The sequence below is a fragment of the Moschus berezovskii genome, chromosome 16, assembly GCF_049115385.1.
Source record: "Moschus berezovskii isolate FMDL1 chromosome 16, NW_MosBer_1.0, whole genome shotgun sequence".
Classification (NCBI taxonomy): domain Eukaryota; kingdom Metazoa; phylum Chordata; class Mammalia; order Artiodactyla; family Moschidae; genus Moschus; species Moschus berezovskii.
Genome location: NC_142475.1, coordinates 60,872,003 through 60,899,743, shown reverse-complemented (window position 1 = coordinate 60,899,743; position 27,741 = coordinate 60,872,003). Strand labels below are relative to the sequence as shown.

At 43.6% G+C, this 27,741-nt stretch overlaps 1 protein-coding gene across 1 annotated transcript in view; it reads right to left on the bottom strand.

Annotated features, from left to right (window-relative positions):
• ADCY8 (adenylate cyclase 8) overlaps positions 1–27,741 on the bottom strand; it is a 237,202-nt gene that overhangs the window by 16,714 nt on the left and 192,747 nt on the right. Inside the window, exons 12-14 of the mRNA XM_055432577.2 lie at positions 22,029–22,201; positions 11,975–12,053; positions 2,672–2,830 (exon numbers count right to left, since the gene is read on the bottom strand). Of these exons, the coding sequence (XP_055288552.2) occupies positions 2,672–2,830; positions 11,975–12,053; positions 22,029–22,201 (411 nt within the window). The remainder of the gene's footprint in view (positions 1–2,671; positions 2,831–11,974; positions 12,054–22,028; positions 22,202–27,741) is intronic.

The following is a 27,741-nucleotide window of genomic DNA, read 5'->3' as shown; positions in this document are numbered from 1 at the left end:
CCTAAGGCAGGGGTCACAACCCCAAATGTTTTCAGAGGTCCAGCAGGTGGCATAAGTGTCAAGGTAGAGATGGATAAATTGGAGAGTCCATTCCATGTCTAAAGGCATCGAATCTACCAATTAAAACAAAAAAGCAAAACAACCAACTGACCACTGTCCCAGCCCACTGGCTTGCTGGTCAGATTTGTCTCAGAATCAGCCAGTCTGTGATCTTTGTTCTATGAATTTTTCATTCCCTGTTTGACTCAGTCTAAAACTCTCTAGTGGAAGGGTTGTCTTGGTCCAGTCTCTGAGACAACTGACCTTGCTTTTGTAGTGTCCTTAGCAAGGCCTTTCTTCTTGCCACTTAAAAAGTTTCAGTAAAGGAATTCATCATTCTAGTCCATCCACATACCTTTAATGAGCAAGACCACAGGGTAAGGGCATCAGGGCCCAAGGATCGGTGGTGACCAAGGCTGATGTTGTCCCTGCTCTTGTGGGTCTCATAGCCTGATGGCTCCATCACCATTAGCTTCTACATAGCGCTGAATACAGAGATGTCCCCTGAGGGTGTCCACGGCCCTGGGTCTGCCATCTGGAGTTTCACAGAGCAAGGTCAGTCCCTCTCATGCGATAACCCTTCAGGTCTTTAAAAAGGCATCTTTTATTTCCCTCTTGAGTTACTTTTTTCTAGGTGGTTAGGGGGTGAACCAAACGGCTTGATTTTTTTTTTTTCCATTCCTCACCTTTCACATTCATTCCATTGTCGAGTCCTGTTGATTCCAATTTGTAAAGGTACCTGGGATTCATCCACTTCTATCTCACTGAGACATCTCAGGCCTCCCCATCAGACTCTTTCCTGGGCTATTTTAGGCTCTCTTAACTAGTTTCTGGTTTTGTGACTCTCTTATCCGCACTCTACTAGCATTCGGTCAGATTAGGTAACACACTTTCCAAAGGCTCACACAGCACTTAAAAGGGTGCCCCGAACCCTACCATACTCCGTAAGACCCAACTGTCAGGCCCTGGCCCCGGATCTTCTCACATCACTCATCACTCTTCATCCTTGGAATGGGAAGTGTTCCAAATTCATGTCCCCCGCACAACCTGGGCTTCCCATGTGGCTCAACTGGTAAAGAATCTGCCTGCAGTGTGGGACACCTGGGTTCACTCCCTGGGTTGGGAAGATCCCCTGGAGAAGGGAAAGACTACCCACTCCCAGTGTTCTGGCCTAGAGAATTCCATGGACTGTATAGTCCATGGGGTTGCCAAGAGTCAGATATGACTAAGCGACTTTCACTTTCCCTTTCTTTCTTTCCACAACCTCAGAATGAGCCCTTATTTGGAAACAAGGTCTTTGCAAATGTGATTAAGCTAAGATAAGGTCATACTGGAGAGAGTCCTAAATCTAACAACTGGTGTCCTCATATGAAAAGAGGACACATGCCCTTATAAGGAGGGGAAGGTCATGTGACTAAGGCAGAGATTAGACTGATGTGGCCACAAGCCAAGGAGTGCTTGAGGCCACCAGAAGCTAGAAGAGGAGGAAGAATTCTTCCTAGAGACTTCAGAGGGAGCATAGTCATGTTACTGCACTGAGTTCAGATTTTTGGCTGCCAGAACTGTGAGAGAATACATTTCTGTTGCTTTACGTCATGCAGTATTTATTATCACAGCCTTGGGGAGCCGAGAAAATCCCCTAGCCTGGCCTTCCTGTTCCGTGGGCACCCCAAGCTCATCCTCACCGTGCCTCTGCTTGTGCTGTTCTCTCTCTCCTGGATCGTCCCGCCTCCTCCCCACTCTCTGAGGATGACTCGGTCCTTCCTATCACTCAGTCGCAGGTCAGGTGTGGGCATCTCCCCTGACCATGCCTGCCCTTGCCAGCTGCTACTAGCAGGTAACCTTTTTTCACCCATCAGAGCAGTGCCATCACAGTGTGCTTCTGTACTGGGCTGTTATCTCTCTGCCCCCATTTGAATTTAAGCTACATGACGGCAAGCCCGTGTCTAGTTAATCCCCCCAGAAGAGTCCCAGGGCCTTTTAGATGTTTATTGCACAGTCTGTGCCTGAGAAATATCTTTTGAGTGTTTGTTGTGACTCAGACAACAGGAAGGTTTAGCTTGCTTTGCTCAGACAAGGCTGCCCTTTTGTAGTCAAAGGCTAAGGCTTACTTCACTTGCTGTAGTGTCTTCAGGCTTCATCCATGTTGCAGCACGTGTCAGAATTTACTTCCTTCCAAAGACTGAACAACATTCCACTGTATGTACAGACCCCGCTTCCCTTATCCATCTGTCTTTTGATGGAGTCTTGGATGATCCCAGCATTCTGCTATTATAAATAATGTTGTTATGAATATGAACGTGCAGCTATCTCCTTGTGACCCTACTTTCCGTTCTGTTGGTTACATAACACCAAAGTGGAATTGTTGGATTTATTTATATATACACACACATCTATGTAAAACTTTAAAATTGCAACTCAGTCTTGCACTAGCGAACTTATTACATGCCTCTTACAGATGAGGTACCAGAAGCTGGGGAGGCGCATGCATGTTTCAGAGTGCTGGGGAGTGGGCCTGGTCTCCATGCTCAGGTGAGGACAGTGGGACCCTCTGAGCGCTTGGGATCGGCGTGTCCTACCGCAGCCCTCCCGCGGCAGCCCGTCCTCGGGGGGCGGACGAGCCTGGGCTCACCTCGTTGTCCCGGTCCTTCTCCAGGAAGTGGCGGGCCACATGGCTGGGCAGGATGTTCCGGAGCATGTTCTCATTGTGCTCCCTCAGCTCCTTCATCTCGTTGATCTCCTCTTTGGCCTGGACTCGCCATAGGAAGTCCAGGCGGGCTGTGTACTCCAGCTGCGGTTCAGGGGACAGAAAGGGAAGGAACGGGTTCAGACATACGTTTGTGGGAGGTGGACAGGGTTTCTCCGGAACCCTCCACAGATGAAACAGAGCCCAAGCTGAACATTTCAGGAGGTCTTTTGCTGACACCAAGAGATCAGAAGATGAGCAGATTTTACAGGGCTGTGTGCCAATCCCAAAGAAAGGAAATGCCAAAGAATGCTCAAACTACCACACAACTGCACTCATCTCACACGCTAGTAAAGTGATGCTTAAAATTCTCCAAGCCAGGCTTCAGCAATATGTGAACCATGAACTTCCAGATGTTCAAGCTGGTTTTAGAAAAGGCAGAGGAACCAGAGATCAAATTGCCAACATCCGCTGGATCATGCAAAAAGCAAAAGAGTTCCAGAAAAACATCTATTTCTGCTTTATTGACTATGCCAAAGCCTTTGACTGTGTGGATCACAATAAACTGTGGAACATTCTGAAAGAGATGGGAATACTGGACCACCTGACCTGCCTCTTGAGAAATCTGTATGCAGGTCAGGAAGCAACAGTTAGAACTGGACATGGAACAATAGACTGGCTCCAAATAGGAAAAGGAGTATGTCAAGGCTGTATATTGTCACCCTGCTTATTTAACTTATATGCAGAGTACATCATAAGGAACGCTGGACTGGAAGAAGCACAAGCTGGAATCAAGATTGCTGGGAGAAATATCAAGAACCTCAGATATGCAGATAACACCACCATTATGGCAGAAAGTGAAGAAGAACTAAAGAGCTTCTTGATGAAACTGAAAGAGGAGAGTGAAAAGGTTGGCTTAAAGCTCAACATTCAGAAAACTAAGATCATGGGATCCGGTTCCATCACTTCATGGGAAATAGATGGGGAAACAGTAGAAACTGTGGCTGATTTTATTTTTCTGGGCTCCAAAATCATTGCAGATGGTGATTGCAGCCATGAAATTAAAAGACGCTTATTCTCTGGAAGAAAAGTTATGACCAACCTAGACAGCATATTGAAAAGCAGAGACATTATTTTGTCAACAGAGGTCTGTCTAGTCAAGGCTATGGTTTTTCCAGTGGTCATGTATGGATGCGAGAGTTGGACTATAAAGAAAGCTGAGTGCCAAAGAACTGATGCTTTAGAACTGTGGTGTTGGAGAAGACTCTTGAGAGTCCCTTGGACTGTAAGGAGATCCAACCAGTCCATCCTAAAGATCAGCCCTGGGTGTTCATTGGAAGGACCGTTATTGAAGCTGATACTCCAATATTTTGGCCACCTGATGCAAAGAGCTGACTCATCTGAAAAGACCCTGATGCTGCGAAAGATTGAGCGGAGGAAGAGTAGGGGATGACAGAGGATGAGATGGTTGGATGGCGTCACTGACACAATGGACATGGGTTTGGGTGGACTCCGGGAGTTGGTTATGGACAGTGAGGCCTGGCGTGCTGCGGTTCATGGGGTTGCAAAGAGTCGGACATGACTAAGCGACTGAACTGAACTGTACCTCCCCTTCCTAGCATTGTGGCACCTAAGATTTTGTCATTGCTTCTTTCCTCCACTGTGCACTGCAGGCGCTGTGAGGTCAAGGTTCTTCCCCCAGTTCAATATCACATCCTTACCTTATAGCAATGTTCCTGGCACCGGGCTGGTGTTCCATTAATATTTCTTGACCCAACAAATAAATTACAGTAGTAAAACCAGCTAACATATAGGCTGTGCTCATTAGATGGTGCCAGGAACTTTTCTAAGGAATATACATATATTAATGCCTTTAATCTATACAACAAGGACTTCCTAGTGGCTCAGTGTATAAAGAATCCACCTGCAGTACTGGAGACGTGGGTTCAATCCCTGGGTCAGGAATTATTTAGGAAGTTCGTGGAACATATGACTCACAGTAGGTATATAATACCTATTAGTTCCCTCTTCTCCTAAAATCTTGTTTGGTTTTTAATTTTTTAGAATTGTTACTCTTTCTTAAAAACTTTATCCTTTGTATTGGGGTACAGAAGATTAACAATGTTGTGATAGCTTCAGGTGAACAGCAAAGGGACTCTGCCATACATATACATGTATCCACCCTTCCCCAACTTCTCTCCCATCTTAGCGTTTCTTTTCATTGGAAAGAGGACAGTTTCATTTCTAAAAAATCTCACAAACCATATTTACGACGGCTTTTGGTAATGTCATTATTTCAAAGTCTTTAACTGTTGAAATGAACAATATGTTGCACCACTAGACACATGGTTAGACACCCTGAATTCAAGGGCTTAAAAAAATTCAGCTAGTTCTTTTCTTTGTCTTATGTGCAAGTCTCAGTGGATGGCAAAAATATGAAAAGACAGAGGTGCAAGGTTATTCTTTCAGCAGAATTTTAATAGCAAAAGCTGGAAACCATCCAAGTGCTCATTTTGGTTGAATAAACTTATATACAGCTATAAAAAGAAATGAATATTTCTCTATATGTGCTTTGATGGGTTGGTATCTAAGGCGGAGAAATACATGCACAGTTTGCCATTATTGATCTAAGGAAAGGGGATATCTATATGTCTCTCTCTCCACATATATATATTTAAAAATTGAAGTACAAAAACATAAAAAGTCATTACAATGAGATGAGGAAGGTGGGGTGAAGGAATAGGGATACATTTAAACTTTAAAAATTGTATTTTGTTTATAAACCTGACTTTTGAATCGGGGAAATATTTTACTTAATTATGAAACTGGATGGAATTTTTAAAAGCTCACACAAACAAGCAAACCTACAGGTATAACCACAAAGAGAAGAATTATTCCAAATGTCTTTTAACACAATAATTTGCAGGTACATTCGTAGACAGAAATATTCTAAGGCCAAAAAGAGCGCAACAAGAGCAAGAATCTTCAAAGTGTTTACAACAGTCACCTGGAAGGTGGTGGTGCCTGTGGTATTATTGTTAGATTATTGTGGCTTTGGAAAAGACTCTTGAGAGTTCCTGGGAGTCTCCTCTTTGCAAGGAGATCAAACCAGTCAAGAACTAAAGGAAATTCCTGAATATTCATTGGAAGGAATGATGCTGAAGCTGAAGCTCCAATACTTTGGCCACCTGATGCAAAGAACTGACTCATCAGAAAAGACACTGATGCTGGGAAAAAACTGAAGGCAGGAGGAGAAGGGAACGAAAGAGGATGGCTGGATGGCTGGATGGCATCACCGACTCGATGCACATGAGTTTGAGCAAGCTCTGGGGGTTGGTGATGGACAGGGAAGCCTGGCGTGCTGCAGTCCATGGGGTCGCAAAGAGTTGGCTATGACAGCAACTGAACTGAACTGATTGTATCTGAGGAGCTTCCTTGGTGGCTCAGACAGTAAGGAATCTTCCTGCGATGTGGGAGACCAGGGTTCAATCTCTGGGTTGGGAAGACTCCCTGGAGAAGGGAGTGGCTACCCACTCCAGTATTCTTGCCTGTGAGAATTCCACGGACAGAGGAGTCTGGTGGGCCACAGTCCATGGGGTCACAAAGAGTTGGACATGACTGAGCGACTAATACTTTCACTTGCATTGTATCTGAGTTGCAAGATAAAGCAAATGAATAATCGTTTTCAACTTTTTGTATTCTGATTTCCCTTCCCAAACCACTTGGGAACTGGCTACATGAAAACAGTACCAAGGGTTTGTGTGCCCTCAAAATCCATATTTTGAAATCTTAACCCTCAAAGTGTTAGAAGGTGGGGCCTTTGAGAGGTGTTTAGGTCATGAGGTTGGAACCCTCATGAATGAGATTAATGTCTATAAAAGAGATTCCAGAGATGTCCCTGTGCCTTCTGCCATGTGAGGATGTACTGAGAACCTATGAACTGGGATGTGAGCCCTCCTCACCAGACACTGAATCTGCCAGCACCTTGGTCTTGGACTTCCTATCCTCCACTGGGAGAAATAAATTTCTGAGTTTGTAAAAGAAAAAAGAAAAGAGTACCAAAGGAACTAACAAACATTGTTCATATGTTTTGTGCCAGGCTCTTAGCACAGAATGATAATTAACATGGTCTGAGTCCCTGTCTTGAACTAGGCACTGTACTCAGCATTTCAAACACCGAAAGTCTTTTAATCCCACCGTGGCTCAAAAAAGCAGGTACTTCTTTATGCCCATTTTAGAGCTGAGGAAATGGAGGCACAGGAAGGTAAAGTCAGATGCCCAGGGTTTTACAAGTAGAGGCGGGCTTTGAACTCAGGGCATTTGGACTTCGAGCTGTGGCTCTTAACCCCTGCACTCTACGAACATGACTTTATTCAGCTGTTCTCCAACTCTTGATAGATAACTATTAGACTTTTCTTTCTGCAGGTAAAGAAATGGCAGGTCTGGGAGGTTGAGCATCTCAAGGTCATCTATTCTTCCAGGAGCCTCTCTGGGAGGCAAATTTAATAATTTGGTCCCAAAGCTTGAGTCTTTCTAAGCTGCACAATCCAAGTGCTTATCTTTATCAGACCCAGCAGTAAGCGACTGGAGACCTGACCTCATTAATCTCCATCTCTGTGCACAGGTGTGATGTCCTTTGCTCTGAAAGGAGAGCTGAGGCCAAGCCCAGTGAATAAAGTAATGGGCTGCAATGAATCAGGCACGAGGTGGGAGGCACCTGGCTGTCTACACTCTTCTGTCCAACGTTCGGGATGCTCACCTGCCTCGGGGGAGGAGGAAGTGTTTGGCGTATCGCTTTCACATATGTGCAGGATGAGAGTTCCCAATTATTCGGTTACATAACTGCCTCCGTCACTCTGGAGATGTACAATTACACATGCTCCCACCGGGATGCTGCTGGGTACCAGGCATCAGTGGGGATTATTCAGGCTTTAATAAAAATAGAGGGACTCTGAGTCACCAGGGAACACAGTGGGAGCAGGTGGCAGACCCAGGAGTGGACGGACTCGATCCGGATGAACAGGACTCTGAAGGGCATCATGAAATGCTGCTCGAGGTGATGCAGTTCTGCAGAAAGGTTTCCTCTAACAGATAGACAGCACCACGTGGTGGAGAGGGCATGGACCGAGAAGTTGGAGCATTTGCATCCCTGTTTCTGTCTGGTTCTCCTTTGTGACTTTGCGACCTCAAGTGACTTGAGTCTCTGCTGCTGCCTTGCGACCAGATGGATAATAACACTTTCTCTGTTTGTCTCAGACGCTTGCTTCCAAAGTAAAATATTAATAGCTCACGATGTTTGAGCACTTACTCCAAGTGGAAATTGCTGGGAGGGGTGTATTCTAATTATATTCTCATATAATCCTACAAAAACCCTACAGAAACTGTTACTATCGCACCCACTTTACAGGTGAGAAAACAGAGGCACAGAAAGTTAGATAAATGACTGAAGGTCACTTATCTACTGAGTGGCAGAGTTGGGGTTTGAATAATATCTACTCCACTCCAAAGGTCACAGCTGTAAGTGCTACAGTTATGGAATGCAGCTATGCCATTTTAAAACCTTTTGAGGGACTTCTCTGGTGGTCCACGGGTTAAGACTTTGCTTTCCAATGCAAGGGGTGTGGATTTAATCCCTGGTAGGGGAACTAAGATCTCCATGACTTGCAGCCAAAAAAACCAAAGCATGAAACAGAAACAGTATTGTAGCAAATTCAATAAAGACTTTAAAAATGGTCCACATTAAAAAAAAAATCTCTTAAAAAACCTTTTGAAGGTTAAAAATAAAAAAGAAAATAATCAGATATCACTTAAGTACTCAGGCCCTCATTATTCACTTACTGGCTCTTACTTTATTCATATTCTTCATGAGATGAGGTTATCTGCTTTTGCAGGACAAATGGATTATAGAATAAACTGAATCAGAATTTCAGAAGGGCTTTGAGGAGGCACCAAGAGGCACAGAGTAATCCTTAAGGTGACAGGGAAGATAGAAACAGCTTTCCTACTCCAAAATGAGGACCCCACCCATTCTGAACTTTCTCTTAGCCATCTCTGAGAATTTCTGACTTGTCAGTTTAAAACCTGTGTGATGGAGTATACGTACACTTTTCTATAGTATTGCCTTATCTGATTCTGTTTTCACAGCCCTCAAAAGGCTTGTCATTTGCATGTCAGATGAAGAATTTCTCCCCTGTAACTAGAAGCCACAGGATGTGAAGGACATGATCACAGTTCTCACAGAAAATCAGAAAGACCTAAGTAGGGGGATTCTGCCAATGGCCAGACTTTGACCTTTGGCTTAGTGTTTCAGCTGACATTGAAAAGCAAGGTAAGGTCGTACTGCAGGATTGAATGCCCTTGGTGTTGTGAAGATACAGACAGTGCTTTGTTTTTCCCCTGATCGAGAAAGTGGAAAGGCGGGCTCGAGAGACAAATCTGGGGTTGAATTCTAGTTCTCTCCCTTTCTAGATCAGTACCCTGACTTCCTTCATCTGTAAAACAGGATCCATCGTAACGACCATTTAGGTTGTTGAGATGATTCGATAATACAGGCGAAGTGCCAGACACATAGTAGGAGGCTGATACATGTTAACTCTTGCCTTCTTTTCTTCGATTGCCAAGTTTAGTTTTATTTATTTTGTCCCCCTGAGTACATTTTACCATCCGGCTTCCCAGGTAGTTCAGTGGTGAAGAAGACGCCTGCCAAGCAGGGGACACAATTTCGATTGCTGGGTTGGGAAAGATCCCCTGGCAACCTACTCCAGTTTTCTTGCCTGGGAAATCCATGGACAGAGGAGCCTGGTGGGCTATAGTCCAGGGGGTCACAAAAGAGCCAGATATGACTTAGTGACTAAACAACATGTTACCATCCCGCTTTATTACAAATAACTTTATGTATGTATCTCTAGCTTCCTGGGGCTTTTGGCTGTTTCATCCCTGGTTTCTCAGGATTCATTACCTCCCTGTCTCCATGGTGATTTCTCAGTGGTATGTTTCTATTTCTGCTCTGGCTGAGTCTTCTTGTTTTTTTCCTTTCCTGGTTACTTTTATTTTTTTGAAGTACACGCACAGAGAGACGGACTGGGATCCAGAGCACAGCAGTGAAGCAGACAGGGCCTGGCTCTAGCAGAAAGTGATGAGTGTTGCTGCATTCATGGTCCGCGTCTGCATGGAGAAATCCTACTGGTTGTGGAGAACAGGTGACATCTCTTGGGTGAGGCCTGGTATGATGCTCCATGCAGAATAATTTCCTGCTTCTCTGACTCTTGAGGTCATTGGACAAGGCTGGTCCACTCATAGCATATCCCACATTGCATTATTTAGGGCCCACTCTCCTCCAGGAGACAGGAAGCCCTGGGGCTAGGGACGGGGTTTTGTATGAGGCTACCCACGGTGCCCGCCCCAGATCCTGGCAGATGGGGAAGTGGCATCAATACTATAGGCACTTTATCTACTCAGAACAAATCAATGATGAAGTGCCTCCTCTATCTTTGAAAGGCAGTGCTCAAAATGCTACATACAATCATCTCAAATGATTCTTCAAAACAGCCCTAGTCAGGAATTACTTTTTTAAAAGTAATTATTTTAAAGAGGAGGAAACAGAGAGTCAGGGAGAAGGCCACAAACTTCTTGGAGGCAGGGTGGGTTTGGAACCTTGGTTAGGATGGTCCTCAAGCCCGACTGGGAGTTTGGAATAGACAAGTACCTGTGTGCGTGCATGCTAAGTTGTTTCAGTTGTATCCTACTCTCTGTGACCCTGTGGACTGTAGTTTTCCAGGCTCCTCTGTCCATGGTATTCTCCAGGCAAGAATACTGGAGTCAGTTGCCTTGCCTTCCGCCAGAGGATCTTCCCGACCCAGGAATCGAACCCACGTCTCTTATGTCTCCTGCATTGGCAGGTGGGTTCTTTACCACTAGCACCACCCAGTTGACATGTACACATACCTATATTTAAAATAGACAGCCAACAAGGAAGAAGGAAACGGCAACCCACTCCAGTATCCTTGCCTGGAAAAGTCCGTGGACAGAGGAGCCTGGCGGGCTATACAGTCCATCGAATTGCAAAAGGGTCAGACGTGACTTAGCAAACAAACAACAACTGTATGGCACAGGGAACTTTGCTCCATACCCCGTGCACGTTGTGTGTGTGTTAGCTGCTCAGCCATGTCTGACTCTTTTGTGGCCCCATGGACTGTAGCCCACCAGGCTCCTCTGTCCATGGGATTCTCCAGGCAAGAATATTGGAGTGGGTTGCCATTTCCTTCTCCAGAGGATCTTTCCAACCCAGGGACTGAACCTGTGTCTCCTGAGTTGCAGGCAGATTCTTTACTATCTGAACTCAATACTCTGTAATAACTTAAATGGGAAAAGAGTTTGAAAAAGAATAGATACATATATAACGGAATCACTTTGCTGTACATTTGACACTAACATAACATTTTAACTCAACAATACTCCAATAGAAAATTAAAAAAAAAAGCCAAAACACAAAAATCCCCAAACCTGATTTACACAACTTCCATTGTTATTGTTTAGTTGCTAGGTTGTGTCCGACCCTTTGTGACTCCATGGACTATAGCCTGAAAGGCTCCTCTGTCCATAGGATCTCCCAGGCAAGCATATCTGAGTGGGTTGCCATTTCCTTCTCCAGGGGAATCTTCCCGACCCAGGCATCGAACCTGGGTCTTCTACACTGACAGGAAGATTCTTTACCACTGTCCCATCAGGTCATCTTCCATAGTGATAGTTTTATCCAGGCAACCGAACTGGGAGAGATCCCAGTTGGCCTCAGCCAGAAATTGAAAGCTCTGTTTTTCCTTATAATCATCTCACTGAAGGAGATACACCTAAAGGGAATGAAAACCATATAGCTCCCCAAATCATCTCCATCTTGGTTTTTCATTAAGTGCTCCATACTAGGAATTGCTTTGTTAAGAATCACAACTTGCTGGGAACTCCCTGGCAGTCCAATGGTTAGGACTCAGTGCTTTTAAATACCAGGGCCTAGGTTCAAACCCTGGTCAGGAAACTAAGATCCCCTAAGCCATGCATGGCTCAGTCAAGGGGCAAAAAAAAAAAAAAAAAACAAAAAGGAAAGAAATAAAAGAAGAAGAAAAAGAAGAATCACCACTTGCTGCAAGCTACTAAAAGTCATTTACTGCAGAGATGAGTGGGGGCCCCCCAGGCCAGTTTTATGGCAGCAGGAAATGCCAGGTAATCACAGGCAGTCAGAGGAAAACGTCAGATTACCTGCTGTCCATGGTAGAACACAGCGAGAAGGAACATGGCCATTAGCAGCAGCGACGCTTCCTTGGTCCCCAGGAAATCTCTGTCAGGAGAAGAAATGCAAATAGTGGTGTGGTTATTGACAACTATGAAGGGGCTTCAAGGAGACCCATTATGAAAGTAAGATTCAGACTGGAGTGGGATGAAAAGAAAGGAGCAGCTGTTTTCTGAGCTCTTACTATATGATAGGGGCTCTCTGAAGGCCTCCACATAGGCTAATCGGAAACCAGTTGATCCCCAAGGCTACAAGGTCACGTAGGTCATACCTGGTGGAAGACTCCAGAGTCTAGCATATAGACAATGCATTCACATTAACAATGATGTCTGCTACTGTAAAAAGCTTTTTTCTAAATTTCAAGGAGTTCTTCCACTTTCTTATCACAAAGGTCCATGTGAAGACCGACATTCTCTTTCTTCGATATTGTCCCATTTAAGAGGCAGGCACATTGTACTTGCTATGTGGCAGTGCCTGATCTAGGTGCTCTAAGAATTACACTTAGGTTTTTATGAAAAAGTCTTATTGCAATTTTGGGCACTGTTGTTCTCCTTTACAATCTCTTTTCTTCATGGCTGCTAGAGTTTTGTTTTTTTAATACCATGAAAGCCAGAAAGATTGAGGGCAAGAAGAAAAGAGAGCAACAGAGGACGAGGTGGTTTGATGGCATCACTGACTCAATGAACATGAGTTTGAGCAAACTCCAGGAGATGGTGAAGGACAGAGGAACCTGGCATGCTGCAGTCCTTGGGGTCGCAGAGTCGGACATGACTTACTGACTAAATGACAACAAAACCAGATCACATTACTCCTTTGTTTTATAGCTTCCCAACCATAAGCATACATATACTCAGAACTCATTCAGAGGTAACTTGACTCTGATGTGTTAAAGGACACAACGGGGCCATCAGAGATGAGATGCAGTGCTCAGAGAGAGAGTAGAATGGGCATAAATATGGTGGCACCCAGGCCATCTCCAGCCTTCCCTTTTCTATTCTCCCTGGAGACTAGCAGGAGTAGCATGGGGCTCAGGGAAATGACAGCATGAACTCAGCTGCCAAGGCCAGCTTTGCACCTAGCCTTACACTAAAAGACCCTCCCAGCTTACACAGGGCCAGACCCAGTCCATCTCTCTAGGCAGAACAGAGACTTAGGAATGTGCTTTCTCTTGGGGAGATACTGTGCACATGGGGACCCGAGGAACTCTGTAGGCTGCAACAAGATGCAGATTCATGAATTCCTAGTTCCATCTGCTTTTCCTTGGAGATAAGATGCTAATAATAGATGGAACTCATTATTACATCTCTTTTCTGTAGCCCCAATGAAGCACATAATTATTGATCATCTACTGTGTACCAGGCACATGATAGGATACAGAGCTGAAGAAGATACCTTGCCTTTGCCCTCAATACAGTTCAGTAAAGGAAAGAACTAGACAGATGATTTCATAACATGGTACACCCCATAGTTAGGATACACTCTGGTTGCCATGGGAATATAAGGGAAGAGAAGGTAAACTAGGCTGGATATTCAGGCAAGACTCAAGAGCTGAATATTAAAGGTTGACAAGAGTCCATCCTAAAGGAAATCAGTCTTCAATATTCATCGGAAGGACTGATACTGAAGCTGAAACTCCAATACTTTGGCCACCCGATGTGAAGAGCTGACTCATTTGAAAAGACCCTGATGCTGGGAAAGATTGAAGGTGGGAGGATGAGATGGTTGGATGGCATCACCAACTTGATGGACATGAGTTTGAGTAAGCTCTGGGAGTTGGTGAAGGACACGGAGGCCTGGTGTGCTGTAGTCCATGGGGTTGCAAAGAGTTGGACACGACTGAGAGACTGAACTGAACTGAACTGAAGAGTTTGGGAGGAAAAGGGGGAGGGGAGCCTATAGGTATGAGACATAGATCTTGCTTAGCTAGCAGCTGGTTTACAAGCCTCTAGTGCAGGGAGGATAAATAAATACCACACATCCAGTCTCACACACGCAGACTCAGCAGGAGAGAGCACTCAGATCTGGTTAAGTCATACAGCCTACAGCTGGACTGTGAGTCATATATTGTCATGCAGCATTTTGGGGACTAAGATTCACTCATTCATTTGGTCATTGTCACCACAGTGCTGTGCACAGGGACGTATTAACACCACCCTTTTTTCATGTTACAATTCTCTGGCCCTTTAAGCTTGTGGACACCTGACAAAATAAAGTCACGAGCTTTGGACCCATGCAGACCCAGCTTCCAATCCCAGTTCTGCTACTGACCAATGGTTTGACCTTGAACAAGCTACTTAATACCTCTGAACCTCAAGTTTGTTGCCTCATGGCATCTGGTCCCATCACTTCATGGGAAATAGATGGAAAAACAGTGGAAACAGTGTCAGACTTTATTTTTTTGGGGCTCCAAAATCACTGCAGATGCTGATTGCAGTCATGAAATTAAAAGACGCTTACTCCTTGGAAGGAAAGTTATGACCAACCTTGATAGCATATTAAAAAGCAGAGACATTACTTTGCCAACCAAGGTCCGTCTAGTCAAGGCTATGGTTTTTCCCGTGGTCATGTATGGATGTGAGAGTTGGACTGTGAAGAAAGCTGATCGCCGAAGAATTGATGCTTTTGAACTGTGGTGTTGGAGAAGACTCTTGAGAGTCCCTTGGACTGCAAGGAGATCCAACCAGTCCATTCTAAAGGAGATCAGTCCTGGGTGTTCATTGGAAGGACTGATGCTAAAGCTGAAACTGCAATACTTTGGTCACCTCATGCGATGAGTTGACTCACTGGAAAAGACTCTGATGCTGGGAAAGGTTGGGGGCGGGAGGAGAAGGGGACGACAGAGAATGAGATGGCTGGATGGCATCACCAACTCAATGGACATGAGTTTGAGTGAACTGCGGGAGTTGGTGATGGACAGGGAGGCCTGGCATGCTGTGATTCGTGGGGTCGCGGAGAGTCGGACACGACTGAGCGACTGAACTGAACTGAACTGAAGGACTCTAGTTGCATTTACCTCCTTAATTGTGAGAAATAATTGACCAAATCTTGGCAACACACATTCTGGGCATGGTGTGTGGCCCATGACTCCCTCTCTTTACCCCTTAAAGCTCCCAGTACATCAGCTTCTTCCGAGTGGTGGCAGTTTACAGAATCACTCATCCACATGGCATAGACTGAACGGGACATGTCCTGTGTTTAGCTCCTCACGAATACAGCCTGAACTCCTGCTCTGACTGGCACTTCTGATATGCTTTCCTTTGTGATGCCGAAGAATTTTTAAAGCTCAGCAACTTATCACATAAAACATACCTTCAAGAGAAAACGTAAATACATCTTCAATCATTATGAAAGTATTCGAAAGAAAAATAAAGGAAAATTATGAATGGTTGTTGAGTCTTCAGGATGTATTTCAGATGGAAAAAATATGGCCTGAGTAGAGACTACAGAATATGCACAGTAAGTTAGCCAGGCCAAAGAACACCCAGAAAGAACTGTGATTTGAAAGGATTTTTTTTTTCTTTGTAACTTCTATGACTATTTGAAGAACTTCCAAAGAGAGCCAAATGGCTGAAATTTGTACAAAACTGTAATACTTTGCCAGATATTTAGTGGCAGAGACATGAAACCAAGGGCATTTTGAACTAATTTATTTGTATTAACAAAATTACTGAATTGATAGTATCCTCACCCTATGCTCATAGAAAAGGACATAATTAAGTGAAAGCACATGTAGAATAATGTGATCCTCAGGGCTACCACAATCTTCAGAGACCATCGTATCTGATATCTGATAAAATTAATATTTAATTTGAGCATTAATCATTGCAGAGTACTCATACTAGTTGTAGTGAACTCGGAAGCTAATACAAATTCACAAATAAAAAAAATAAAAATTGTTCTTCAGCCTGTCACCCAGAGAAAACAATGATTAGTATTTTGGAATCAGCTCAATGTCATTTCCTTTTCCTTCATGCAAAAATATATTTATGCTTACAAATTTAGAATCATAGGGTTCAGACTGCTTTATAACATATTTTTGCACTTAGTATGAATTATGAAAATAATTCTGTGTAATTAAATCCTGCACAATGTGAATTTAATGGACCCATCCAATTCCATATTATGTGTGCCATATATCATATAATGGTCCTTGCAAGCCTTTTAATTTACTGGTTGAAGACTAAGGCCCAGAAAGAATAAGATGCTTGCTCAAGGTCACACAGCTGATTTGTGTCCCAGGATGAGAATTCACATCTCAGGCACCAAGTCAGAGCATTAGCCATTGCGCATCTGAGGCCAAATTTTAATGCTGCAATTAGTTCCCATTTCCCCTTGTGAAACTCAAAATAAACCAGCCAGTTTGAATTTATCTTTTATTCTGTTGCCATACTAATGACTGCATTTGCTTAGTACTGATTTTATGTCATACCTCTAATAACACTTTGCGTACATTGCCTGCTTTAATTGTCACAGCAACACTTAAAATATTATTCTTCCTATTCTAGTAAAGCAGAAACTGAGACTCAGAAGTTAAATGAGAAACAAATCATGGTGAATCCACATCTCAATGATGCTTTTTCAGTAAGCTACCACGGCTTTCTAACATGCACTTACTTATAATTACTTGCCTCTAATCTCCTTTTCCCAGATGGCTCAGTGGTAAAGAACCTGCCTGCCAATGTAGGAGACGAAGAGGCAGTGGGTTCAATCCCTGGGTCAGGAAGATCCCCTGGAGGAGGGCATGGTAACCCACTCCAGTATTTTTGCCTAGAGAATCCCATGGAGAGAGGAGCCTGGAGGGCTATAATCCACAGGGTTGCAAAGAGCCAGACACGACTGAAGCGATTTAGTAGGCAAACTCCTTACAGTATTTATTCATCTGTGAATCTGCAGAACCTACCAAAGCCCATAGCAAAGGTTATGACACTCAAGTTCGGAAGCAAATTCTACTGACAGCATGGGGAGCACATGGTTTACGGGTGCGTGAATGTGTGCTCGGTTGCTCAGCTGTGTGCGACTCTGCAACCTGCCAGGCTCCTCTGTTCATGAAATTTCCCAAGCAAGAATACTGGAGTGGCTTGCCATGCCCTCTCCAGGGGATCTTCCCACCCACAGGATCAAACCCACATCTCTTGTGTCTCCTGCATTGGCAGATGGATTCTTTACTACTGAGCCACCCAGGAGATCATAGGGTGTAGGTAGATGAAACTTAGCTTACTGTGAACTAGTGGTATAATATCATTCCAAATGAACTACTATTTCCATCAGTCACTCATTCATTCCATTCAACAAACACTTAATTGGGCACCTGCTGCCAGACACTCCACTAAGTGTCAAGATTATGAATATGGGTAATGGCCCTTGCCCTTAAAAGATCCTCTTCTAACAGAGGAGGAGGACATGGAAATTAATGATTATAACAGACAGAGATAAGTGCAATGATAAAAAATTATATGCACAGATTAGAAAATGAGGAATGATCAGAGAGACCTTTATGGAGGAGGCAGTCTTGAGCATGATGGGTTGGCAAGGGGAAGAAAGTGCAGAGGCTCACATGGGAAACAGCATAGGTTTCCCATGGCTACAAAGCAAGATCTAAACAGTGACCTGTGGAGTTGTAGGAGATAAGGTTGGAGGAGTCAATGGGACTCCAGGGAGGGTTTTGAAATTCTTGACAAACAAGTTGAACTTTTCTCTCCTTAGAGGTAACAAGGAACCCCTAAGGATTTTAAGAAGGATAATGAGTTGACCAGATGGCTTTGAGGAGGATGGCTTGAGAGGGCAGTTTAGGAGATCAGGTATGGTACAGCAGTCCAGAGATGAAAGTAGGGCTATTTCTAAGAATAGTAGTATTTGTGCTATAGAAAGGGTCATGTCTAACACAGTAAGTACCCTACCCATGAACCTTCACAATGTGAACTTTCAAGGAGGCAAAGATGCATTCACATGTCCAATCACGCAAGTTAGTTCACAAGTCTGGCTACATTGTACATGCATGCATCCTCTATCGTCCAGTGACATATAGTATGCAGAAGTACAGTGTCTTGTGAAGCCCAGGATGTCTGGAAGCAAGAGTAAAAAAGCAGTGGTGATGTAGCTGGTACTGAACTATAATATTAAACATGTTTTCTTTATTTTTTGTGTTTGTTTTCTATGTATTATTTGCTTGAAAAGCATTACAAACCTATTACAGTATAGAATTATTTGCCAACAAAAGTCCGTCTAGTCAAGGCTATGGTTTTTCCAGTGGTCATGTATGGATGTGAGAGTTGGACTATAAAGAAAGCTGAGTGCCAAAGAATTGATGCTTTTAAACTGTGGTGTTGGAGAAGACTCTTGAGAGTCCCTTGGACTGCAAAGAGATCCAACCAGTCCATCCTAAAGGAGATAAGTCCTGAGTGTTCACTGGAAGGACTGATGTTGAAGTTGAAACTCCAATACTTTGGGCACCTGATGCGAATAACTAACTCATTTGAAAGACCGTGATGCTGGGAAAGATTGAAGGCAGGAGGAGAAGGGGACGACAAAGGATGACATGGTTGGATGGTATCACTGACTCAATGGACATGAGTTTGGGTAAACTCTGGGAGTTGGTGATGGACAGGGAGGCCTGGCGTGCTGCAATCCATGGGGTCGCAAAGAGTCGGACACGACTGAACACCTGAAATGAACTTAACTGATTATTTAGCCTATTGTGTTAGCTGGGTATCTATTTGTTTCACCTACCAACAAATTGGACTTATGAATGCTCTCTCAGAAGGGAACTTGTTCATTTGTAGGGGACTTACTGTAATAATCATTTGTATTCATCAAGTGCTTATTCTATGCCAGACCTTGAGCTAAGTTTCCAATATCACAATTTATCTCTTGTATATTCCTACAACATAGGAACTGTTATCACCCCCACTTCACAGATGAGAAGATCAAGGCTTAAAGAGGTTAAGTCGCTTTTAATTCATTTTCTCAAGATCACACAGCTGGTTGATGAAGGCGCTGGGATTTGACTCCTAAACTTGTACTCACAGGTGTCATGATGTAGTCTTCCTTACGAGGGGCAGTGAGGAGGATGAATTTCTAGGGACCAATAAGATATTGGCAGTGAAGGTGCCTCCCCTGTTTTGGGCTCAGTGTCATCCATGGAGACAGGGGGTTGTCATGGAGGGGGCCTCATAAGCAGATAGAGAGTCTGAGTATTGGCGTCATCTCAGTGTGGATATAGCCAGGATGCCCTGTGCTAGGTTCTCTGTACTTGTCCAAGTACCCAATCCCCAGGAACAATCAGCAGAAATGCCCTAAACCAATGTGAGCTCCTGCGCATTGGTTAAATTCCATAGCATGAGCAGATTGTGACTGCCGAATGGATCTACAGTGACTACTGACCTGTTGATTTATAAACATGGCCGAGATGGAAGGCTGAATGGACTCTTCTATTTCTTATTAATTTAATTCTGTTGATAGCAGACTGTGAATCAATACAAGACTAACTGACAATCAACCTTGAGTCAGGAAGCTGAGAAAAGCAGCAATGAACTTGGGATTATGCGCACTCTTAGAATCCTACTTAACAATTTAACAATAAGCTTCTCCTTATGACCTCAAAACAGAATTCAGAACTAAACCTTTCTCCTAAAAAGGAAGGACGGGATAGGAGTGAACAGATCCTGAACACCTACCATGTGCCAGGCACATCAGAGTCTCATGCAGCCCCACAATTGAGTAGTTACCTCACTTCGCTGGTGAGTGAACTGAGGTCCAGAAGTGGGCAGGGACTTTCTACTGCAACAGAGTCTGGGTTTGACGCCAGAGCCCTGGTTTGCTCCATTAATACGTTTTAAATTTCCTTTGAATGAATAGATTTTAGATGATTTAATTTTTATTTTTACTACAAAAATGGCCTACCTTGTTCATATATATTTTTGCCCTCGTTTGTGCTGGTTTCTGCTTGGTCATGGGACATCTGTTGCCACTAACCATTTAATCTAATTTGAAACTATTTTGACTTTCTTTGAACCCTGGGCATTTGGTGAGAGACTGTTCATGTTGATGTGAGAGACATGTATGCAGTGTTTACAAAGATGGGCTTTTGAGCCAGAAAGACCCGAGTCTGAATCTGGATCTGCCACCTACTGGCCATGTGCATCCAGGTAATTGTTGAACCTCTCTGAGCCTGTGTTCCTCAGACTGTTGCCATGAGGGTTCAATAAGGTAATGGATATAAAGCAGATGTTGCATTCGCATAACAGGCACAAATTAGTACTTAGAATTTATAAAGAACCTTTACAAATCTAGCAAGAAAAAGGCAAACCACCTAACAGAAAACCAGGCAAAAGACATGACCTGGAAGTTTATGGAAAATGGCCAATAAACAACAACAAACTGCACAAATGTATTCACGATGCAGGGACTACCAATGAAACAATGAGATAAAAGTCTCACTAAAGAACTGAGTAAGAATTGCAGAGACCACGCTTGTAAGACAGAAACTGTTCCAAACTTGCTGGAGAGCCATTTGGCAAGATCTTACAAAGCTGAAAACGCAGATACCCTCTATTCCAGTAAGTGTGCTTTGAGATATAAACCCAAAGAGATATTTTCAATGGTGATCACTGAAGTTATCAATAATGTTTTTATAGGTTAAAGGATAAATATATCTTGGTATGTTCTATCTAAAATGAGCTAAATCTGTAGATATGAACCTAGATGTATCTAAAAACTACAATATTACACGATAGCATAAGAATTTTATAAACAATTTAAAATACAGACACAACTAAATATATACTGGGTTAAAAATATATATATACATATATGTATAAACTGGGTTAGCTAAAAAGTTCGTTCTGATTTTTTTCAGTTTGTGGAAAAATCAGAACGAACTTTTTTGCCTACCCAATATAAAACACATGGATGGGAAGGATATACATTAAATGCATTAGAAGTTGACTCTTGGGAGGAGGATGAAAGAACAATACTGGGGAAATATGTGAAATACTTTATCTTTTTAAAAATGCAGAAGAAAACATGACTAATTGTATGCATTGTTTACTTCCAGCAGTTGGATCATAAACGTTCCCATTATTAGTCTCAGGCACATTTTCTGAGGCTTCGTGGACTGTCTTTTGCTCCTCTGTTTCTCAGACTGTTGGCCACGTGTTCTGGTCTCAGAGAGGCCTCTGTCCTTCCCACCTCCCGAGGCCAGTTGGCCTTGTGCTCGGTGTCTGGCTCCTTCCATCACTCCCAGCCCCGTGGAGCTCCATAAGGCAGGTGTGGGGCCTGGTTTCCCCAAGGGCTGTAGAAACGGCTGAAGTACATCACCAGGAAGTACATCCAGAGTATGAACTGAGACTAATGGGAGAAACGAGAGGGAAGGAACCAACAGATTCCATCCCTCCTGTCTGAGACACTTTCCTACCTTGTCGCCTACCCAGAGATACTTCGAGACATCCTCCAAAGTCCCAGCTTCACGATTCACCTGGGCAGCATAATACGGCTTGTATTTGCCTTCCATGCTTTCCTTCTTCATCCCTTTCCCCTCACTTTTGCCGTCCTGGGTTTAGATTAGCACTTCATGCTTGCCTCAGGCTCTGTTCTCTAAGAAATCTAGGCTAAGATTTTTGTTGGTGTTGTATTTTTCCATATTTCAAAATAACACAATGTGAGGAGTTTAGCAACTGCTCAGCACACAGGGTCTGCTATTATTAATAGTGCTACAGCAAAATAACAACCAGACCTTACAAACCTTGGTGCTATTACAGTTGAAGAAAATGTAAATTGTTACATTTGGGGAGACCTGAGCTATGGTCTAGTCCAAACTTTAATCCATGAATTAATCTGTAGTGAATATACATGATAAAATGGAAAACCAGGAATTTTGCCTAAACTTGTCATCCAGGGAGTGCGTGAGAAATATGTCCATGTTCAATCAGTCTCTAAGTTTCAATAACTCTACCTTAATCATTTTCCCAATGGTTTCGTTTCCCACTGGACGCTGAGCTCTTTTTGAGCACAGTGGTGGGCACTTACTCTCCGCTGTGGTTCAGGCTGTCATAGCGCAGAAAGAGGCCTGCATAGATGGTCTCGGTCAGCAGGGCATAGATGGCAATCATGATCAGGAGCACAGCCAGCTTAAGGACAGAGTTGAGTCGGAGGAAAACCGCACAGGTCACCATGGCCAACACCCCCGTGAAGACGAAGTACTGGAAAGAGAGAAGGTAGCTGGTCAGATTCAACAGGAATGGGGGCTGGTCATTCTCCTAGTCATGGATTCCAGTAGGTCTCTATATGGATGTTTGCTGAGCATCTCCATTTGGAGGTGTCAGGCCATCCTCAAATTCAAAGTTGAGCTCATAATTTCCTTACCACTGAGAGAGTCAATTTCTAGGTAGGTTGATAAGAAGTCCAGGGTCCAGAGGAGGAGAAAGGGGTCTGGGGTTCTCAAGGAGGAGAAAAGGACAAATGTTTTTTCTTTAAACCCAGAGCTGATGATTGCACAACAAAACAGCTCATCTTGCTCAAGGATATGTTTTCCCTTAAACTCTGTACCAATGATTATATGACAACAATGTATCCTGCTTGAGGACATGTTTCTCCTTAACAAGAACCTTCTGACTAATGGTTTGTTACCTTAAGATGTATATTGTGGGAGTGGGTCTGGTAGTGGCGGTTTAGTCACCAAGTCATGTCTGACTCTTGTGACCCCATGAACTGTAGCCTGCTAGGCTTCTCTGTCCATGGGATTCTCTAGGCAAGAATACTGGAGTGGGTTGCCACTTCCTTCTCCAGGGGATCTTCCTGACCCAAGCATCGAACCCAGGTCTCCTGCATTGCAGGCAGATTCTTTACCAACTGAGCTACAAGGGAAGCTCTAAAGTGAAAGCCACTCAGTTGTGTCCGACTCTTTGCAACCCCATGGGCTATATACAGTCCATGGAATTCTCTAGGCCAGAATACTGCAGTGGGTAGCCTTTCCCTTCTCCAGGGGATCTTCCCAACCCAGGCATCGAACCCAGGTCTCCGGCATTGCAGGCAGATTCTTTACCAGCTGAGCCACAAGGGCAGCCCCCGTGGGTCTGGTAAAACCTTTCTATTGTTAGTTGTAATCTTGTTAATTTAAGATGTATGTTGTGGGAGTGGGTCTGGTAAAAGCATATAAGGCCTTGCTAAGATTAGTGAGTGGGCACTCCCCGTGCCCCTTCTGAAGTCTATGTCAGAAGTTTTCTCTGTCCCCTTTTCACTTCAATAAAACTCTGCTACACAAAAGCTCTTGAGTGATCAAGCCTGGTCCCTGGTCCTGAAGCTAAATCTTCTTTGGAGATCACGAATTCAACATCATTCACCATGAGCTATCACCACCTCCCCAAAACTCTCTTTCCAATTCTTGGGGGAGCCACTGGCACCATTTCTCAAGCCAGAAATCTCAGTCTCATTTTGCTGCTTTTCTTTTCCCCCATATTCCACAGTCTGGTCATCCTGTCTGTAGATTCTACTTCCTCAATAAATCTCATATCTATCCAGCTTTCTCCTTCTATCCTATTTCTGTTTTAGTTCTCACTTACAGCTTTGGAACAGTTTTCTGGCAGCTGTTTGCTTCTAGTTCCCAGTCCCTACCGAATATACACTACTGGTTATGTTTTTTTTTTTTTTTTTGGCCACGTGGCACGTGGGATCTTAGTTCACCAACAGGGATTGAACCTGTGGCCCCCACAGTGGAATCTCGGAGTCTTAATCCCTAGACCACAAGGGAAGTCTCTGAATACACAGTTATTTTCCAGCCAGTATTTCTGAAACTCAGACCTGACCAAGTCACTCCTTAACTTTAAGTCTTTCCGTGGCTCTCTAGTCTCTCAAATTATATTCTCCTTCCTGCATGGCAAAACTCTCAAGACTGTCATATATCAGATTCCCTTTCACATTCCAAATCCTGACATATGTTCCAGCCTCACTGTAAACTGGCTGTCGCCCACAGCTGTTTCCCTGCTCTCTTGTTCCTCTAGTGCTTCGCTTCTCCAGTGTCCTGTTTCTCTCAAGTCTCATGCATGGGACCAAGCCTTGCTCTTTTCACAGCATTAGCTCAGGTGTCCTCTCCTCTGAGAAACTTTCATGCAAATCCTCCAGGTGCTTCTGGACACTGCCTCATTCCTCCACGGCATCCTTCACAGCCCAGCATGATGCCTGCCATCTTGCATTTGAAGAAGCTGCGCAATAGGCCAGTCGGGAACCACTCAAGGGCTGCAATAATAGAGTGACCCCCAGGTGTCAGTCTGCCCAGGTAGATTTCGGCCTTCTACAGGAAGATCCTCAGCCCATTTCCCTTACAGAAGGACCACTATATCATTCTGGTTGCAAGGTTAGGATTCTGAGTATCCAGCAGGAGAAAAGAATGAAACTTGCATTATCAAAGGCCCATTTGGTGGTGGTACTTTGATTTTTATACACATGGTCTTCCCTTGTGATTTTCAAAGCTGCTGGTCAAGATGGGATTCCTAATTTCCATTTTACAGGTGAAGAAACTGAGGCTCACAGAGCCTAAGTAAAATTTTCAAGTTCTCATACTTAGAAAATGATACCGAGGACACCTGGATACAACCTGTGCCTGTAAATATTAACTCTAGTGGGCATACCAGGCTTAATTTCTAAACACCATTCCAGCCTTGTTATGCGTGGCTCTTTCTGACAACTGGTTGTCTTCTCTCTCCTATGACATGAAGAGACAATTTTTGTATGGGCAGAGGAGACAAGTAAGAAATTCTGGAAATCTCTGTGCGACGACTGAAGGATTCCCATGTCTTGACAAAGTGTTAAGGGGAGCAATATTCTGCTTGCTTGAAATAAGTATTTTATAAACTAAACAATGAATTTTTTCACTATAGTTGTTGTCTGGGGACCTGCTGAACACCAAGAATTGTGCCAGGCTGGAAGGCACCATCCTAATGTTAGGACATTGTCACAATGCATCATTTTACTCTTAGAGAAGAAGGAGGAAGAATTTTACACAATGATAACTTAAAGGGACTTGCGCATCTGCTGACAGGGGTAGTATACACTGGAGTGTCTGTACCCATCTGATTGCTGTCCAAATCCTATGGCATTATGAAGTCACAGAACAAGAAGGAAAGAGAGCAGAGAGTTTTCAGAGAAAGGATTCAAACTTCCCGCATCACACAAAATCAAACATTTAGCAATTACGGGTCTTGGTACAAGCAGCACAGTGAAGGGTACACAGGCCAGCGACAGTGGCTCCCCTGTCTCTTCCTGAGCTCTGACTCTTCTCATGGTCCAGGAATGAGGCTGTCATGAACCCGGGGTCAGCATGGGCGCTGAGTGGGGGTAACTGATCTGACTTTCCCACCTGTTTCCTGGACCGCATCAGGTAGGGGAAAGGGACATTTCATCCGTGTATGATGCTCTGGGACAGTCTGACTGTGTTTGGCTTGTTTGATCTCCATGGTTTCCATTTGACGTCCCCCTTCCTCCCAATACCAGAGGAAGAATGATGAGTGTTTTTTAGTTCATCATAAGTTGTTAACTTAGACCTGTTGAAATTGCATTTAAATTCCACAAGCAGATGTGCTGTTGTGTCTGACTGGGGTTGAGGATGGACTCTTCTGGTTATTTCCTAGAAGGGACTGCAGCCCCAGTCAATATTTTAACCTCATAATAATTCACAGGAAGACATATCTGTGTTAATGATGTTCACAAATGATGACTCACGGTATAAGTATGAAGTAAAACCTAACCAATGAGCAGGCAAATAGGTAGTTCTTAGGGAAAGAATTTGATTTTTTCTACTTTTTCTTTTTTTTTTAAAGAATGATGTTTCTCTTGATGATGCTTATTGGCCAATTCAATCTAGTCACCTTGAGGGACTACGTGTTTATCTTGATCCTGCTTCTTTGATGACTGAGCTCACATCCCTGTAAATAATCTTCAGAGTCCGGTTTTGAAAAATGCCAACCCCCCCTGCATCCCGCAAATGCTGTTTTTCTATATTTGATTCCTAAACAATTATGTCCAGCCAGATTATGTCTCCCACATTGCAGGTGGATTCTTTACCTTCTGAGCCACCAGGGAAGCCCAAGAATAGTGGAGTGGGTAGCCTATCCCTTCTCCAGGGGATCTTTCCGACCTAGGAATCGAACCGGGTTCACCTGCATTGCAGGAGCATTCTTTACTAGCTGAGCTACCAGGGAAGCCTGTTCACTTTCGCTTTTCAAAAAACAATGTCCAGCCAGATAACACATCTTGGTGACTTTCAAAAGTTAAATTTGTTCCCAGAGGATAATGATTTGACATTGCTGGACATACCTAGGAAGTATATGCTGTCAGCAAAGAACAGTTAGCAAAGAGGAACGTGGGGGGTGCTGTTGGAGTAAGTGTATGCTCTCCAGGGTCACTCTCTTGGCTTGGGCAACAAGTGAAGGTCTAGGAGGATCTGGCTTCCTGAAAGCGATCTGAGTCAAGGTGGTCGCCATTTTGTAAATAATTGATAGGAGACTGATATTGCTATGAAAGTATGGCCTGCTCAAATTTTTAGTCACATGTTATACATCTGATTATGTAGATAATCTCATGTTTAGAAAATGAAGCCTTGCACCTTTTTTTTTTAGTAATTTTATTTATTTATGACTGTGCTGGTTCTTCGCAGCTGTGCAGGCTCTTCTTTTTCTAGTTGAGGTGAATGGGGGCTACTCTCTATTTGCAGAGCTTGGGCTTCTCACTGTGGTGGCCTCCCTTGCTGGGGAGCGTGGGCTTCAGGGTGTGTGGGCTTCAGCAGTTGCGATTCCGGGGCTCTGGAGCACAGCCCCCTAGTTGCGGCACACAGGCTTAGCTGCTCTGCAGTATGTGGGGTCTTCCCAGACCAGGGATTGAACCCACGTCTCCTGCACTGGCAGACAGACTGTTTACCACTGAGCCACCAGGGAAACCCTGGCTTTAAAAAAAAAATTGTTATATTCCTATTTCCTTCCTTAAATACAACTCTCTACTTTGGCAGATACTATTTACTAAATTATCAAAGCTTTAAGGAAAGAGAAGGACAAAGACACTAATATTTAGTGAGTATTTTATGTATATTATCTCTATTTGTCACCCAAACAATCTTATAAGATAGGTGTTGTTAATAATTCCATTAAACAGATGAGGAAACTGAGGCTCAGAGAGGTTAAGTGATTTCCCCAAGGCTACATGGCTAGTCAATGGAAGAAGAAGAGTGCTTGCTCATTCTATGTCACCTCACAGCTTCTATCATTTCAAAACGGTTCTGTTTTCCATGCACAATTAATGTCCTTAAAGGTCTGGAATCCAAGCTTCAGTGAGATGGGACTTGGTTTTTGGATCACATGGTGTTATTACAGCTTTTGGCTCTTTGTGGGGAAAGGCAATTCCAAAAATTAATTACCATTTGGGAAAAAACAAAATGATCTCCTCTATGTATTTAGCCATAACATAAAATTGGCTCAGTGTAGAAGAAAAAGGAGCTTACATAATATCCCTCTGTTCAACTAGAAAAAGTTCTGAAATTACAATGGTGCTGTTTTATACTTTTGTTTGAAGTTTTTGGTGGATTTGCCGCTGTGAAAATCTGGAGAATCTAATTTTATCCTGAATGCCAGTTGGAGATTTTAGACTGCAGTGAATACATTTTCCTCCAAAATTACTCAAGGCTCTGATTCCTACCTGAGAAGTTAACCAGAGAAATGAAGGCAAGAGTTTAGGGAAACACCAATTTTTACAGTCA